Genomic DNA, 15,879 nt, shown 5'->3' with positions numbered 1-15,879 from the left:
AATTCTAGTTGTCCTCTCTGTAGATGTGTCAGTTAATCATTAATCAACAAGTGGTTTTACTTTGCTAGAATTACATTTCACAATTACCCTAGGCTTGACATTCTAGTTAACAGAAGCTGCACATAGTAATTACCTCTGAAAGTCTGGATTTAAACATTTAGGTTAGAAAATGTTGTCTTCAACTTTTCATCAGACAGATTCTGGCTTCAATTTTTCATCCAACAGGACTGAATATAACGTCTTATTGTGCCTCCTTTCAGAGAAACAATACAAGGCTTGCTTTAATGTCCATTGGAATATATGGAAGGCAACTGCCAAAGCCAACCAGTCTGGTAATGGAATAGAACTTTGTTAATTCAACATTAATGAATATCATGGAGGGCAGATCTTAACAGATCCCGAGCATCTTATTTTTAGCCCTTGAACTCCAATTGCCAAATTGTCCCAGAACTTCCCCCTCTCCAGATCAGAACAATTCTAATTTACAGTTTGTATTTATTCACAGACAGATTATAGCAATTCATTTTTGACAAAATTTTTGGCAAGCTGAATCAGCTTTTTCTTCACTAGTTTACAGTGAACTCAGGTTTTTCTAGTTTTCAGCATAATCGCTTCAGTGATTGCAGGGTAATTGCAATCTTAGACTTCTCTCTCAGTATAGGATTTCATTTTCCAGATTATTCTTCCAGGAGATTATTTAAACACTAAAGATTTTTATAATCCTTTAGCTTAAAAAGTGCATTTAGCAATGGACCTGTTATAAGTAGCAATAAAATAGGTAACACAAAATATTGGTACATATTACACAATGATATTTACTCTCAGTTGTCTCCATAGTTAAAGTAAATAAAGAAGCAGAATTATTTAATACTGACAAAGCTATTCAAGTGTATTAACTGCAAGTAAATATGAGGATGAGTATTATAACTACTATTACAGTTACATAATACATCAGTTTTATGAAGAAGAACATTCTATTGTCACCATTTATTGAAACTATAAAACCTGATCTTGTTACATCAGATGGTCTGTCTTCATATAAAGTCAATTTAATGCACTGGGAAAAAATAAATTACTATGCAAAATTGGTAATTTGGGCGAAATTTCCCTCTTGAGGTCTTAATGCTAAGCTATTGATGCTTATCTTCAAAATATAACCAGCATATATTTACCCTTTGAAAGAGGAATGTACATTTTAACTTAATTTCAAGTACCTTTTTCCTCATTGCATCACTTGTATGGATTTTTGATGCTAGAAATACAGCTATAGCCTGCTTGGCTTTGGCTTAGACACAGAGTTGGACAGACAGTGGTGTTTCAGTTTTGTCGATTCTTTCTTCCACCCGAACCTTTCGTTTGTGCGCTTGTGCTGCAGAGTTTTCAAATCCCTGTCATCATGTCTGCCAGCCTGATTGTACCCCATGGGCAGACCTAGCCCTTCCACAGGCAGCGTTTCACGTCTGATTTACTAGCTGGGGCTGTGCTAGCATTGCTTTTAGCACACCAGGGGACAAGTAGACTAGAAGCAGCGCTAGTTATAGAATGATTTGGTGGGCAATAGCATCCTCACACATTATCGTCATTTTGTTGCATGGGAAGATGAAATCCATGCTGTCCTAGCTAAACTGGCATACAGGGAGATACTTTGAGAAGCGGATTATTAAAAGCTTGGAGTCACAAGATAACAGTTTTTGGTTACCCACAGGTTCTATGTGTAATTTAGTCTCTGTTGTAGCAAGCTGAAAAATAGGGCTCAGTGTTTCCAAAGTTAATACCTGCAGGTCTCATATTTTTGTAGCTGAATCCAGGTAATTCAGATTCATCATTGCTTCTCCACATCCTGATTCCTGGTTTTCTGAAGAGTGCTTTCCTTCTAATAATATTTCTTTCTTCCTTTTTTCTCTTTTCTTAATGGTCAGCATAAAGGCCAAAAGGCAGTGCACTCACATGATACAATAAAGCTTCTGAAATATGTTACTACATGTACTCAGCCACTATTCAAATCCATTATCTTTGACAGCATGTTGTTACAAGAAATTAATATATAAAGTATGGGAAGATATCAGTTTTTTATAAAAAACTGATTTAATGGGGATTACAAAACACTTTTTACCATCAATTTATTACCAAAATGCTTGTAGGTCCATGCCTACATAGGACTTAATTGACATAAGAGACTAGAGGTACAGCAATTGTTTCACGTGACTACTTTCAGATAGTCACCAAGAAGTATGGCCTCACTGACAGTTTGACCAGAATAAAAATAAAGCTAAAATGAATTGTATTTTCAACAAAGAACACTAACAATTCTGTTATTTTCTTTCCACAGGATTATGTGTAACGATGGCCGTAAGGAGGTATCCAGTAGTTTGATGCTGAAGAGCTGAGGAAAATAAATTTGAGGAGGAGGAAAAATGAAAACTGTTAGTGAACTCATTTTGAAATATATGGAAGTAACTACTCTGCTTTTAAGTTTTTATGAAAGGCAAGAGACAAGCTTGTTTTGAAACGCTGAGGTCCTGTCTCGCACTAACCTGTGCCAGTCTGTATTTAGTTTACTCCTGCTAGGCAACAAGTCCCAAGTTCTCCACTCCATCCTGTAGGACCTGCTTTGGTTAATATTGATACTGGCTTTCACAATCAGAGTCGGCTTTAAAGCTCTGGTGTTGCAGCCCTTACATAAAAGTTCCACTGACTTTAAGTGCCGTATCTAGTGTCCGGTGCTCGGCACGCTGGATGGGTAGGATGTATTTTACATCATAGGTTTTTGTAAGTCTGCAAAGTGATCAAATGCCTGCATACCATTCTAAAATGCTTTGTTCTCAGGATGAACATCCTCTTTCTGAGGGCTGACTGAAAGGTTTTCCAGGTTGCATCTGTGCAGGTGCCTTTAGATCTCAGAATCTGAACTGCACTCATCCAGCGAACTGATGAACAGGGCTGTTTTACCCACACTATAAGGAACACAAAGCTGGGCACAGCTCCACTTAATTCCTTCTTTTTATTTTTATCTTTTCAAAAAGTAAAGAGATAAAGGAAATAACAGAGCCAGGACTGGGATGGCTAGCTCCCAGTACAAATAAATCGGTGCTCTTGTTTTAAGGGTTCTGAGCTGCACCAAGACTTAGAAATGCTTGATAAACAGAAACTGGAGACTGAGGATGAGGCTTGACTGAAAAAGAAAAGGGAAAAGAAGAATCTATAAGTGTTTTCCAGATATTCTGGACTGATACGTGTTGATGCTGCTTCACTCCTTCAGTGGAATGGTACCAAGTTAGAGCCATACAGCACCTGGCCCTACTGTTCAGTTTAAACTTGGAAAGAGGAACACTTGCTTTGCCCATTACTGAAAAACATGTTTTCTCTGGCCTGAAGCACAGCAGTTGTTTAACAGCTTACACTATGTAGCAACTGTTGTGAAACAATAAAAAAATATTTCATCCAAATAAAATGAAAAAGGAGTTTTAGACAGCAAAGTGGAGTAATCCGCAGTGGAAACTGGCAAAGGTCGCACAGCTAAACCTTCTTTTAATGAAAAGTCCAGGGAACGTTTCTGGCATGCTTGAACGCTGTTTCATAATAGGGCTCACCCCAAAATGCAAGGAATTCTTTCTAAGCTTAAACATATACTCACCAATTATTCTTCCTTTCCAATTATTTCCTGGGAGAAAAAAAAATAAAGCATACATTTTTGTATGTCCTGATTTAAACCCCAGTTTGTTATCATCAGTATATATGTAGGTCCTGGTTTGCCAAATTTAGTTAAGCTGCAGGACTACTTGTTTGAGCAGGTAACTTCTCACTTGTGATGAGCATAAAAGAGGTGTGCTCTGTATACCAGTGACTGAAAAGCTCTCAGAGTGTGTTTGTTTTCCTCTTGTGAAGAACAGCTTTGTTTATGACTCAGGGCTAAACTATTCAGGAAGTCAGAAAGCACACTTTGGAGCATGCGTTTGCGACACGCTAGTCCTAACCTGGTGGCCTTGATTCTACTGGGAATAATGACATAATAACAAAGTGTATCATACCATCCTTCACGATCCGAGGTATTGTGCTAAGACCCTTGGATGCTCAAAAACTCAGATTATCATTGCAATGTGGCTCTCCAAGTTGTGCCTTGTTTCTAACTTCCAATATACTCAATTCAAAGGCTAAGAGGTCTGCCAGATTGTCTTGTTGCCCTTGGGATACGTTGAACTCCTGAACTCTGACACAGTGACAGAAGCAAACAATATCCTTTTTGAGCTTCACTTCCACCACATAAAAATTCAGATAAGCCCAATGTTTTTATTCTTAGCAGATTTTTAGATTTTACACACTTTGAAGAATTTTCTGCTGTGTAACGTGAAAGAACAACAATTCATAAATCCAGCACATTCATACATGCTTTCAGCATGGAGGCCTATGTATGAGCTTGCTCTAAAGATGTAATTCAGACCTTCTATATATGTAAGTCTTTTTCTCCAGAACGATTTAGAAGCTACAGCTCTGTGCAAAACTTTGAAATAAAGCAATCTGAAACAGCAACATCAGCACCTTAAATCAACTCCTCAGTCTGATTTAAGACTTCTTTCTAAGACATCAGACTACAGTATAAGCCAAGGCAAAGCTCTGTCCTGAACCTAACAGTGCATTGTGTTAGTGGGGCCAAGTTATATAAATTCTGTAGTCCCTGGAAGGTGATGATGTGGCTAGCAGCACAGTTAGCTGTTTTTATTTTTTCCAGTCAAAAATAAAGGCTCGGTTTGGTGGCCTGGGAGTGGACTTCAGTGCAAGGCTTGAAAGCACACCTCTGGATTCATAATAAGTTACTATCCTTGCTCTGTCTCTGCCTTTTCATGTTATGGCATATTAGGTTTATCTTCCTTTTCTGCTAACAAATAGGTGTTACAACATTTATTGCACATTATGAAAAGGCAGTTTTTCAAAATAAACAGAAAGTTTCTGTGAATACGAATCAGTAACAGGAACAGCCAAATCCTCCATCAATAACTTTAGATCATGCCTTCTATCTTTTTACATGAAAACAACAGAAGGAACCTCTCCTTCCTCTCCTTAATATAGAATTTCTAAATTCCTCTATTCATCACATGACACTGGAGTCACTTACCAAAACTTAGTTGTTTTGAAAGATGTGTCAAGACTGAAGAAAGATGACACAGCAGCATCTTGGGACAAAAGAACTGTGAAATTTAAACGCAAAATCCTGTAACTGATTGAAGGTTACATTCTGTCCCCATACAGCCACATATTGCTCTTATTAGCATCGATAAGAGCCGTGGATGTACATCCAAGGATGGATTTTGGTCCTCAGATGTGACTTAGTAAAATATTGTGTGTTGAATATAAAGAAAGTCTGTACTTACAAACTAAAATTATCAGCAACAAAGTGGCACACAATCCTCCCAGAAAATATCTGAGAACATAACAACACCCATAAAGGTTAGAAAAAACCAAGGGATGCATATTGGGTTAATAGAGGTGAAGCCTGGGTGGGAGGAGGAGAGAAGGTTCTTGCAGATGAACCCTCTGAACTCTGGTAGGTGGGCTGCAATTTGAAACTTTAAATTACTTAAGCTATTGAGGATAATCTCCTAGAAAGAAAGACCTCCGCATTCCCAGACTGAGGGAAACACCCGTATTGGTCACTTAGAAAGACATGGATCCATTCTGATTCTTCTCGGCCTTTCAAAACCTCTGTCCAAGCACACTTGACAAAGTAGTTTTCATATCTGCGTACCCATTTCTTATTTTTGTGCATATCTATATAGCTCAGATATTTGCCTGCATCGACTATCATGTGAAAATATATTTTCACAGTAAGATATACCTGACTTTGAAAACGTGACCCTTAATTGATGTTTTATTCACCCGTTGAAATGGAATAAGCATTAATATCAGAAACAACAAAGAAATAAAAATTACCTTGTACATATTGAAATGATTAAACATGTGATCAGCACGACCATCTGAGAAAGGACATTTTGCACTGTCCTGGATTCTAAAAGAAAAATCAGGAAAATAATTTTCATGAGTTTTCAGGAAAGTAAATATATGACAGGAGTATTTGCAAAGGCTACCTTTAGCCTGTGAGGCCAGTCTCTTCAGTTTCTTTTTAAGAGAATTCGCCTAGAGTGATTCAAAGCGGAAACCTAATTTTCATGCTCTGGGTGTCTCTCAGGAGTCTTTTTCCCCCACGACCATAGAGACACTGTGCCCTCCATGCTCTCAGAAAACAAGCCTTTCTGAATAATTGCCTGTTTCAGTTTCTGTTCCCATGCCCTTTCCTCCATTTTCCTCTCCACTCCACTTTTTTCTTTTTCCATTTATCACTGAAAATAGGAGAGGAAAAGATGTGAGCAGGCAGGAGTAAACAAGTAAATAGCAATTTTAAGATTCTGTTATTTTATTCAGTCATTTAAAATGTATGTTTCGGGAAATAAATTCTATTCTGCAAGGGGCCATAGCAATATTTTTAATTTGAGTATTTTCAGTTCACTCTAAAAATGAGGCATATCAGAATAAGAATGTAACATACCTGCATTGCTCAAAGTCTCTTCATTTGCATTTATCATAAATGGAGAGCAGGATTTTGAAGCACAAAATGGTTTCTCAGGCTGAAGAAACTCATCATGTTTGGTGAGAGAGGCTCCATTAGATGCTGGAGTTTGCCTTTGTGGCACATGGCTATTATATTCAGAAGCAAAGTCTGAATCACCTACAAAAAGTGCCTATGTAACTGAGATTGCACGAAAGAAGAGCTTTGAAACTTTGTGTTAATGAATTGGAGATGGGGGGAATTAATTACTTAATCACAGGGAGGTTTCCAAACTGTTAGGGGTAGGGAATTGGCAGGTTCACTGTATGCAGGAGAAAATATGCGGAGTAAAGACAAAACTGCATAGAGCGTAACACAATGAAGTTATTAAAACAGCCAGGTGAAAGCAGACAGTGCCAGATATTAATGACACCAGCATAAACATCACTGGTGATGACTCTGGATCCAAATTCAGTCTAAAAATGCTTTTTGGCACAAAGGTCTTTGTGGACTCATACTCTGTTGTAATGCCAGGAGCTCAATTCACCACTTACAATTCTGTCATTCATCTATCCTTTACCTGCACATCTTGGCAGACAATCCCTGCAAAACCTATAGAAAGAGATACCCAAGTCCCACTAAATATAGACTGTAATGTTGTAGCTCAATTACTTGGTACCTGGTCAGGGCTTACCATTATCACTCTGACTGGCTTCTAGTTTATTGCATCCATCAGGCCAAGTATCATCTACTTGGGAGGAATCCATATTGCTGAGGACGGTGCTGCTGAGCCATGAAGTGGAGGCACCGAAATTGAACAAGCTGGCAAGAGAGCGACGGATTTTCTTCCTTCGCCTGAATACGCTAGAAAGAAAAGACACGTTGTCAAGGAAGAGATTTAATTATTCCTGTTGAGCAGGGACAGAGCTCTAAAGCTTGCAGGACTGACATGAAAGAACCAGGTTCTGGGTGCTGTTCCTAGATCTGTTCTTAACCCTGGCTATGTCACCAAAAATGACTGCTGCACACTGCAATAACAGCATGGCAATATATCATGCTGTTGTGATACTGGATATTGTGATACCAAATGATACCACAGTTATTGGGCTCTGATACTGCTCTGAGTGGTCTCATGCTACCCATGAGTTTCACCTTACTATATCCCATCTGGTGCAGCCTGAATCCACTGTACTTCAACTTTTTTGAACTATATTTTACATATCTTCCTAAACTGATGTTCTTCTGAAATCAAGAGAGATTTTTCCCTGAGTAAGAATTCCAGCACCAGACCTTTTTATTTTTATATCTATATGAGTTATATATATATATATATATACACACTTTTTTCTTATTCCTTATCATGATAATACCCCATTGGCAAAATGAGCTGTAGCTCTCCTTTTTCTTTATTGGACACAACTCCAATTACAGCAACAACTGTGTACTGAAGAGTTTTCGGGTAGTAAGATTAGACATGACTGAAAATCAAGTTATTTCAATCACTGCACTCTCTAAATTAAATCAGTTGAGATGTTCCCATTAAGAAGCAATGCTGATCTTACGCCAAGCAAAATGTAGACAGCCACACAGACACCTCCAGACAAGTCCAGAGATGTGGAGGCAATTGCCAACATTGAGTAAAATCTGCATATAGTTCACTTACCGAACTAAATTCTCTTTATATGTAACACTTGTCTGGGATGGTGTCAGTGTTATGTTGCCCTCTTCATCAGACAGAAAACTGTCTTCTGTCAAAACGTAATAACCATTAGAAAGCAGTCGAGGGCTGCGGCGACATGTGGAAAGGGAGCCTGTCAGAGGATTTGTGGAACAGCACTCATAGGCAGGGTCATTGTCCAAAAAGGCACAAGCATAACTGAAAAGGAGAAATGAAACCCTCTAATTTAGTGAATGTCTAGACAGAGCAAACCCACGATTTAATAATAATGAATTTACATTACCAGCTGATGGAGGCTGGTAATGACGTAGATTCAAAATATGTGGATGTAATGATATTACTTCTGGACCTAAGGGGTTTCAGCCAGCTAGAGTGTGCCTGCATCACACTTTCCAGAGCTTCAGATTACAGGAGGGCTTCATGCCAGGTGGAGCATTTCATGAACGCATGGAGCCAGCTTGAATTGAGGAGTGCACGGTGTATTTCTGTGGCAGTGCTCTTGGCCAAGGAGTCCCGCCAGATCTACACCTACCTGGAGCCATCAGAGGTATTCCAGTATTTTGCTTCTCTGAGTTACTCTGCGTGGCGCAAGCCTGAGTGCCTCTGAACCAGGCAGGATTTATCTGCTTTTTATAACCTAGCCACACTTAATGAAAATTTAAGGATACATGACTTTTAATTCTCAGAAATCCTAGAATACTGTGCAGCTAGAATAACATGGGATAAAGTCTACACATGGTGATAACTTCATCCAGCGCTGAAATACAATTGACTTTGAGATGAAATACAGCACAGAAAAATATACTACGTGGTATTTAAAACAGAAGTGAGTAGTGACAGAGGTGAAAGAATCTAAATGTTGTAGACATTTTACTTAGCTCAAGAAAAATTGGATTTATGGTTAGTCCTTTCTTCTCAACACCGTTGAGTTCCAAGTGGCCATGCAGTGACATCCATGGAAAGAAAGGCAGACACTGGATTGATTCAGTGGCTGACATGGGTTTCAGTAGCAGGTTTAACTATCCCATATGACATGTCACAGAGGGATACCGTAATTTCAGTGGAGGGTAAAGCAGGTGGAACAGAGATACTCCAAAACCTTGTAATTGCAAAGCCAGTGCTTCCAATCTCCACAGCAGTACTTCTGAACTTCCATTTAAAGCAGTAATTAAATTAATATCAGCACTACAATTCTAAGTGGCCCAAAAGGGATTTTACAAAATCTCCAACAAAATAAAAGTAAAATTAAACCAGTACAATTTTCCTCAGTACCTTGGAAAAATACGTTGTGAGAGGCTGCGTCTATGTTCTCCATTAAACGCTGTTGAACCTGCAGAGGCAAAGGCCAAGTAAAAAGGAGTCGTTATCATATCCACTGACAGCTCAAACAGTTGACAGGTCTTCACTGACAGGTACCTTCTGCATATCAAAAAGATCACAAAAGAAGCTAAAAAAGAAAAGGAAATTAAGGGAGAGATTAAAGGAGATAAAACAGATGAAAGAATGGGGGAAAGACATAGTGTTTACAGGAAACTCATCTCAACCAGCACAACACAGAATCAGAGCCAATCATAATCAAACACTTGTGCTCTGCACAGCTTACAACCTTGAGAGAAATAATTATGGACACAAATGCAATAGCTGCAGTAATTTTAATGGTGTTTTCCCAGAAATCTGCTTCATGCCAAAAATATTACATGTACTGGCGATAGATATAGAGTAGAATGGAAAGGCCACCATTACCATTCCAATATATTTTTCAGATGAAAATTGCAGACATAGCACAACAGGCATAGGGATAGTGACAGTGACAAAGATTTGACAATAATATTGTGGCAGGAGACTAAGGAAATAGGATTTGTCTGGATTACCATGGCTCAAGTCTGCAAAGTGCTGCCAGATGTTCAGCTTCTGACAGAATCAGTCTTACGAAATATGAGCAATGGCTATGCATAGGGAGAATTTATATCTGTTATTACATGCAAAGATAAAAGATATGATCTTTCCCTATGTTACCTTGCCTCTGCTGTATCTTTAGAACATCATGCTTAGAACACTGTTAGTAAATGCCCATCATTCACCTACGAGAGGAGATAGGTCTAAGAGAATTTTTTTTTTATGTTCAATTATGAGCTGAGGCAAAGAGAAGACATGAAGGTCAGTGTTTCCACTTTGGTAATCCTGTTTATCCTCATTTGGAGCTCAGTTGTCAGTCACAGCCTGGATGTGAAAGCTGACTGAGCCTTGGGACCAGGCATGGTCACCAAAGAATGGAAGTAAAACTTTCCAGGGTGTTTTTTACAAATCAGTCCTACTACCCTTCTCCCACACATACTGTTTCTCCTACATTTTGAAAACAACCAAACCCAACATTTCACTTTACCATGAGATTTATTATTATCCTCTAATTTTGTCTATATATCCTCTAAATTATCCTCTAATCCTGGCAAAAACAACTTGAGGCGGAGACAACTGGAGGAAACTTGGTGGAGGTACAAAGAGATCAAGTAGCATCAGTCAGATTGCTAGACAGCAAGCTGTACAAAAAGTGAGAGTGGTGGTGTATTTCATAGACTGACATGTTGTAGACCTATTTTTTTCATATACAATTAGCTTCTGAAATAATTTCTCTTATTTTAGGCAAAATCATGATTTTTAATTGTTCAAAAATATTATAGTCAAAACCAAGAAATTCATCCAAACTCTAAAAGACAATACAAGAAGAACTCGACAGGTGGTTTGTAGATCTGGATATAAACTAAACCCTGCAAAATCCCAAATCTTATCAGTCAAACAAAATCCCCTCCACAATAGATTTTTTTTATCAAAAGCTCTGATGAATGTGCACAAATTTACTTGCTCCTGGTGTCGATGCAACATGTGATGTTCCATACATCTTGAAAAGGACTGTTTCATACACCCTGGGATAACAGGTGATATAGATTATCTGTAAAAGAGTTTAAAAAGAAACAGAAGTATGTTTTATTTTGTCTTGTTTGAAAATTAGGATGTGTAAGATAGTATCATCAATATATATCATATTACTAGTTATAATATATTCTTGCTTAGGCAAAAGTGATTGATTCTACAGCAAATTTGTTTGAAAAAGGATGCAGAGGTATACCTCAGCATCAATTATACCTACTACAACTCTTTAATAACATGAGAGCGAAACTATCCAGCAACTGAAACCCATAACACAGTTGTATTGCAAGTGATTTTCTCAGTTATGATAATATAAAGTAGCAACCACTAAAAAAGAATAACTTTTAAGAATAGTAGTTTACATATGGGTAGTTCTTTCATTAGAAAGTGTTGACACATACTGATCAAAGTGGCAGAACAAACCACAGTCCTTCTGTTACTAATTTGAATTGTCTCATAAATTTGCAAGATATGTCTCTGCAGGACAATTCTTTATCTGCCACTCTCCGCAGAAGTAAAATTTAAGGTAAAACAGAGTATATACGTATATTTATAAAAGAAAGTGAGAGATATACATATGTAAATATATTACTGGGGAGGCGATGACTTTCTCTCTTTTGAAGAACAGTTAATAAGCAGTTGTGATTTGCTTTCAAACTATTTTAAATAACGATAATACCAAGCTTCTGTAAACAGTCATAGAACAGGCAGCCCAATGGATTTTTTTGCTACCCTTGATCATGACAATTTTTGTCTCATGCATTAATGAAGAGGGTTCCTGAAAATCATAATTCAGTCAATGCTGGAGAAAGCATGGAAACATCATGTTGCAGACAATGCTGCAGTGTTCTGCTTTCATTTAATATTCAGTCCCATTTCTGGGCTAGTAATAGCATGAGAAGCTATAGTAACGATATAAGCAAGCCAAAACAAAGCATCTCAACCACCACTGTACAATGAAGCAGAGTATTATATCTGTAATCCACAAAATGAGCATCAGTACAGAACCTTTAAACTATGACATGAGAAAAGGCCAACAGCTTTAAGAAATCTCACTGAAAGTGAATCTGAAGTGAAAGCGGCAATATTTTATGTCAAGAATTGAAATAAAAGTTTAAGGCAACAACCCCCCTTGAATTTCAAAACACCCAAAAGCCTGTCATAATATAAAAAAAAAGTCACTGTCCAAACCAGTCAGTTTTAATCACCTTTCCCTCCAAAAATCAAATTAATCTTTAAGCCAATGATGCCCTCAATTGTTAGCCAGCAATCCCCTGTCCATGTTTACATTCCAAATATTTACATTATTATGTACCAAAATATAGTGCTAACTATTAAAAGAGCTGAAGCCCAGGCAACCAGTTTTGTTCTATTGTACCTACCAAACACAAGTGTTTACAAAGATAGTTTTATTTGTTCACACATATCAGTCATTTTTGAAGAGCAGTCTAGTCTTTTCTCCCTGCAGGTAATGATAACAACATTCATAAAAATACAAAACTTCCTGAAGAGCAGTATAGAAATGAATCCAAAGCTTAGTTATTCCTCAGCTGACAAATATATTAAGAGATAAATATGTGTAAAATCTTCCAAACCTGGAAAATCCATTTCACTATTAACACATGTATGCAAAAAAGTTTCTCATCATCAACACGAGAGCCTCCGAGACGTTAAGCGGAGGGTGCTCCTTCTGCAGCTTCCTGGAAGAGATTAGCCCTGGGTCTTCGGAAAGGCAGGTCTATGAAGTCCCCTGTTTCCTTTTGAAAACAGCCCGTGCAATCAGCAGCACAGAGGCAGAATGAGGTCATGCTTCCTGTAAAGTAGCCTCACATCAGAAGCCTTCATTTTGAAGAGCAAACTGAAGATTCAGATTAGCCCAGTGAACGCTCTTGCAGGCTGTTGTGAAAGAGAAGATACACCATAAATAACGTTTTGCTCCAATGATGATATGGAGAACAAAGACAGAACCTTTTCTCGTAAAGAAAAGTGACACAGATTTTTGTTTCAGCTTTACTTTTCTACCTCACTTAGAAAACTTTAAAGTGGTATGTCCAAATCACTCCATTTGGTGAAATACTTGTGAGCCTGACGGGCTTTGATGTAGGAAAATGATCCAGCTACCAAAAAAATCCGTGAATAGTAACAAGACATTTTGCAAAAGCACTATTATGCAGAAGATGCATTTGGTGAGAGTTCAGAGCTGTTTAAGTTTCACGGTCAAAAGCATTATTGCAAATATATATCATACAACATTAAGATAAATTCCTTTGAAAGGAGAAAGGAATAAAGCCATTTGTAAACATATTCATTGTTCCACTTTACATGTTCCATACTATGTAAGGTATCAGTTCATCATACCTTAAAGTATACTAAAATAAACTCAAATCCATGTAAGAGAAATGGAGCCTGAATAAGATGTCCTGGCAATCAGAATGATTTGGCTGTAGAACTACTACACACAAAAGTAATATAAATCAGCTGCTTGACCCTGAAGAATTATACCACCTTAGGGAGCAAAACTTCATCTCCAGACAAATAGATAAAATATGCTAGTAGGTATCTCTCTTGATGTCTGTATGTATCACTGACAAAAAGAAAGCATAAATCTAGTAAAATATGATTGATTTGATTTAATGATAGTTTTTTTCCACTGGAGAAGGAAAAATACTTCCACTGGTAACAAAGGAATGTAAAATTCTCACCTCACAGAAAAGGAAACAAAAATAGGAATTAGGCAATTAGGATGTTACAAAAGAGCTTTTGTTTGGGAGCTAAACTAAAAAGAACATTTTAAGGTCCTTTTGCTCAAACATGAAAACACAGGGCCATGCTCGTTCTTCACATCACTTCTTTTAATTTAGTGGAATTATGCCAATGAGGAAATTCAGTCCAACACTATTTCCATGGATGCACGGGCTTCATCACAGTAGGATTTCCTAGGCCACCGTGTCTATACAGGCTATGGACATAAATTGCCAATGGTCTTTAAAACTAGGTCACCTACTGAAGAATTTCTATACATACATCGACTTACAGCACAGGCTACTTCTTGGGAGTAGTTTTGGTTTCTTTTCTTATTCTTCTCAACAGGAAGCAGTGGAAAGCTTTTTGAAGGACATTGGCCTTTCATGTTTGTCTATATAGTTAAAATATATTGTGTCTATATCATATTTAGACTTAGAGGTGTTTTGTTTTTTAGTCGCTACCATACATATCTGAAACTCACTGTTCCACAAGCTTTTGATGCATAAACTTTGTGCATTAGTGAATATTTTATAGGTAGGTGCTAGTCTATAGTTTATATACACAGACACAAAGGTTTATATACAGCTTTTTTTTGTTGCCCTCCCTGTTGCTCCTCAAACTGCCCACCCCACTCCAAGCCCCATCTCAACTGTCAGATTTCAAATTCTAGGAAACGAATACACCAACAAGCTTGCTGTGCAGTAGTTTTATGCCTGTTGCATACATTACAAGTTCAACCCACAAAAGGAAGGAAATGAGAAGTTACAATACTAAATACCACATTTTTTCTACTCTTCTCCCAGGCCTACTCTACTTTTGACATTACAAATAAAGAAGAAAGCATATTGCCAGTGGAAAACATATTGTGCTGGGTCTGGCAGTCCAAGAGAGGCGAGGCTGGGGCAGCTCCATGCCTGAGGTCCCACCAGCATCGAGCCTGAGCATGTAGGCACACACAGACAGAGCACGTGCCTACACCATATATATACATACATACACAGCTGGCAACACAGATAACAGACAGACATACAGAGCTCTCACACAGACAGCACCGATGGCCTCATCCTTCTCACCTCTCTGGCTGAACAGGATGGAGGTCCACTAGTGAGAATATATAGATATATACACATCTGTACAAGCTGGATCCCTCCGGCAGCTGGGCTCGGACACTCAGTCTGCCCAGTGGCTGCCCCTAGATCCCAGTCTCACCAGTTGCTGGCACCTGGACATTTAGAGCTCTCAGGGCCACAGCCCCACTCCAGTTGCTGGTACAGACCATCACACACACACACACATAGAGCTGGCTAGGGTGCCCCTTGTCCTCAGCAGCCCACTCCCCGTGGCATCGCCCTTAGAGACAGCCCTGGCCATAACATGTCCCATGTCCCCAGGCAGCAACCCATCTCAGTCCCAAAGGTGCTCTGATGTTGACTCTCAGAGCCATGGGTGAGTTTCATGCCTGGGGCTTAGGCTGTCCTGGGCCAGCCCTGGGAGGGACCCAGACAGAGTGTCCCTTCCTCCCAGTCCTTATTTCAGGTTCCCACCTGCCTTTGTGCCCCTGTGCTCCTCTGGGCTGGTGCTGACGGGCCTTGGATGGGCTGATGGCTCCTGGGATGGGCCTGGGAGCCTTCGGGGCAGGGTATTATTTGGGGTCCCCCTCCTGCCGTTGTCTCTCTGTGCTCCTTCATGGGTGTGCAGTGGAGCTTTTAGCACACATTATACTATAAGTCTGCCATCTCAGCAACCCGCTGCAACTCAATGCAGTGCACTATTATGCTAAACACACAATTTTCAGAACGGGTATTTTGCCTGGTAGAGTGAATTGAGTGGCCATGGTGGAGGGAGTAGAGTGCTTATTGATTGAACGCAGTTGAGAGTAAATTGAACCTCCTTTGAACCTCCTGGAAAGTTCACAGCTTTTAGCTTTTCCACTAGCTTCCGTGACCATCAAATCAGGCCATTTGTCCCATATCACAGCTCTTTGTTAATGCTG

The 15,879-nt window shown here is 38.8% G+C and overlaps 1 protein-coding gene across 1 annotated transcript in view; it reads right to left on the bottom strand.

Annotated features, from left to right (window-relative positions):
* Positions 1-15,879, bottom strand: part of LOC127013863 (dynein axonemal assembly factor 11-like) — a 70,530-nt gene that overhangs the window by 42,021 nt on the left and 12,630 nt on the right. Inside the window, exons 2-5 of the mRNA XM_050892922.1 lie at positions 11,073-11,163; positions 9,489-9,663; positions 8,202-8,414; positions 7,233-7,402 (exon numbers count right to left, since the gene is read on the bottom strand). Coding sequence (XP_050748879.1) covers positions 7,233-7,402; positions 8,202-8,414; positions 9,489-9,663; positions 11,073-11,163 — 649 coding nt within the window. The remainder of the gene's footprint in view (positions 1-7,232; positions 7,403-8,201; positions 8,415-9,488; positions 9,664-11,072; positions 11,164-15,879) is intronic.

Source organism: Gymnogyps californianus, chromosome 2 (genome assembly GCF_018139145.2).
Source record: "Gymnogyps californianus isolate 813 chromosome 2, ASM1813914v2, whole genome shotgun sequence".
NCBI classification, from domain to species: domain Eukaryota; kingdom Metazoa; phylum Chordata; class Aves; order Accipitriformes; family Cathartidae; genus Gymnogyps; species Gymnogyps californianus.
Note: the sequence above shows the minus strand (reverse complement) of the source record. Positions and strands in the feature narration are given on the sequence as shown.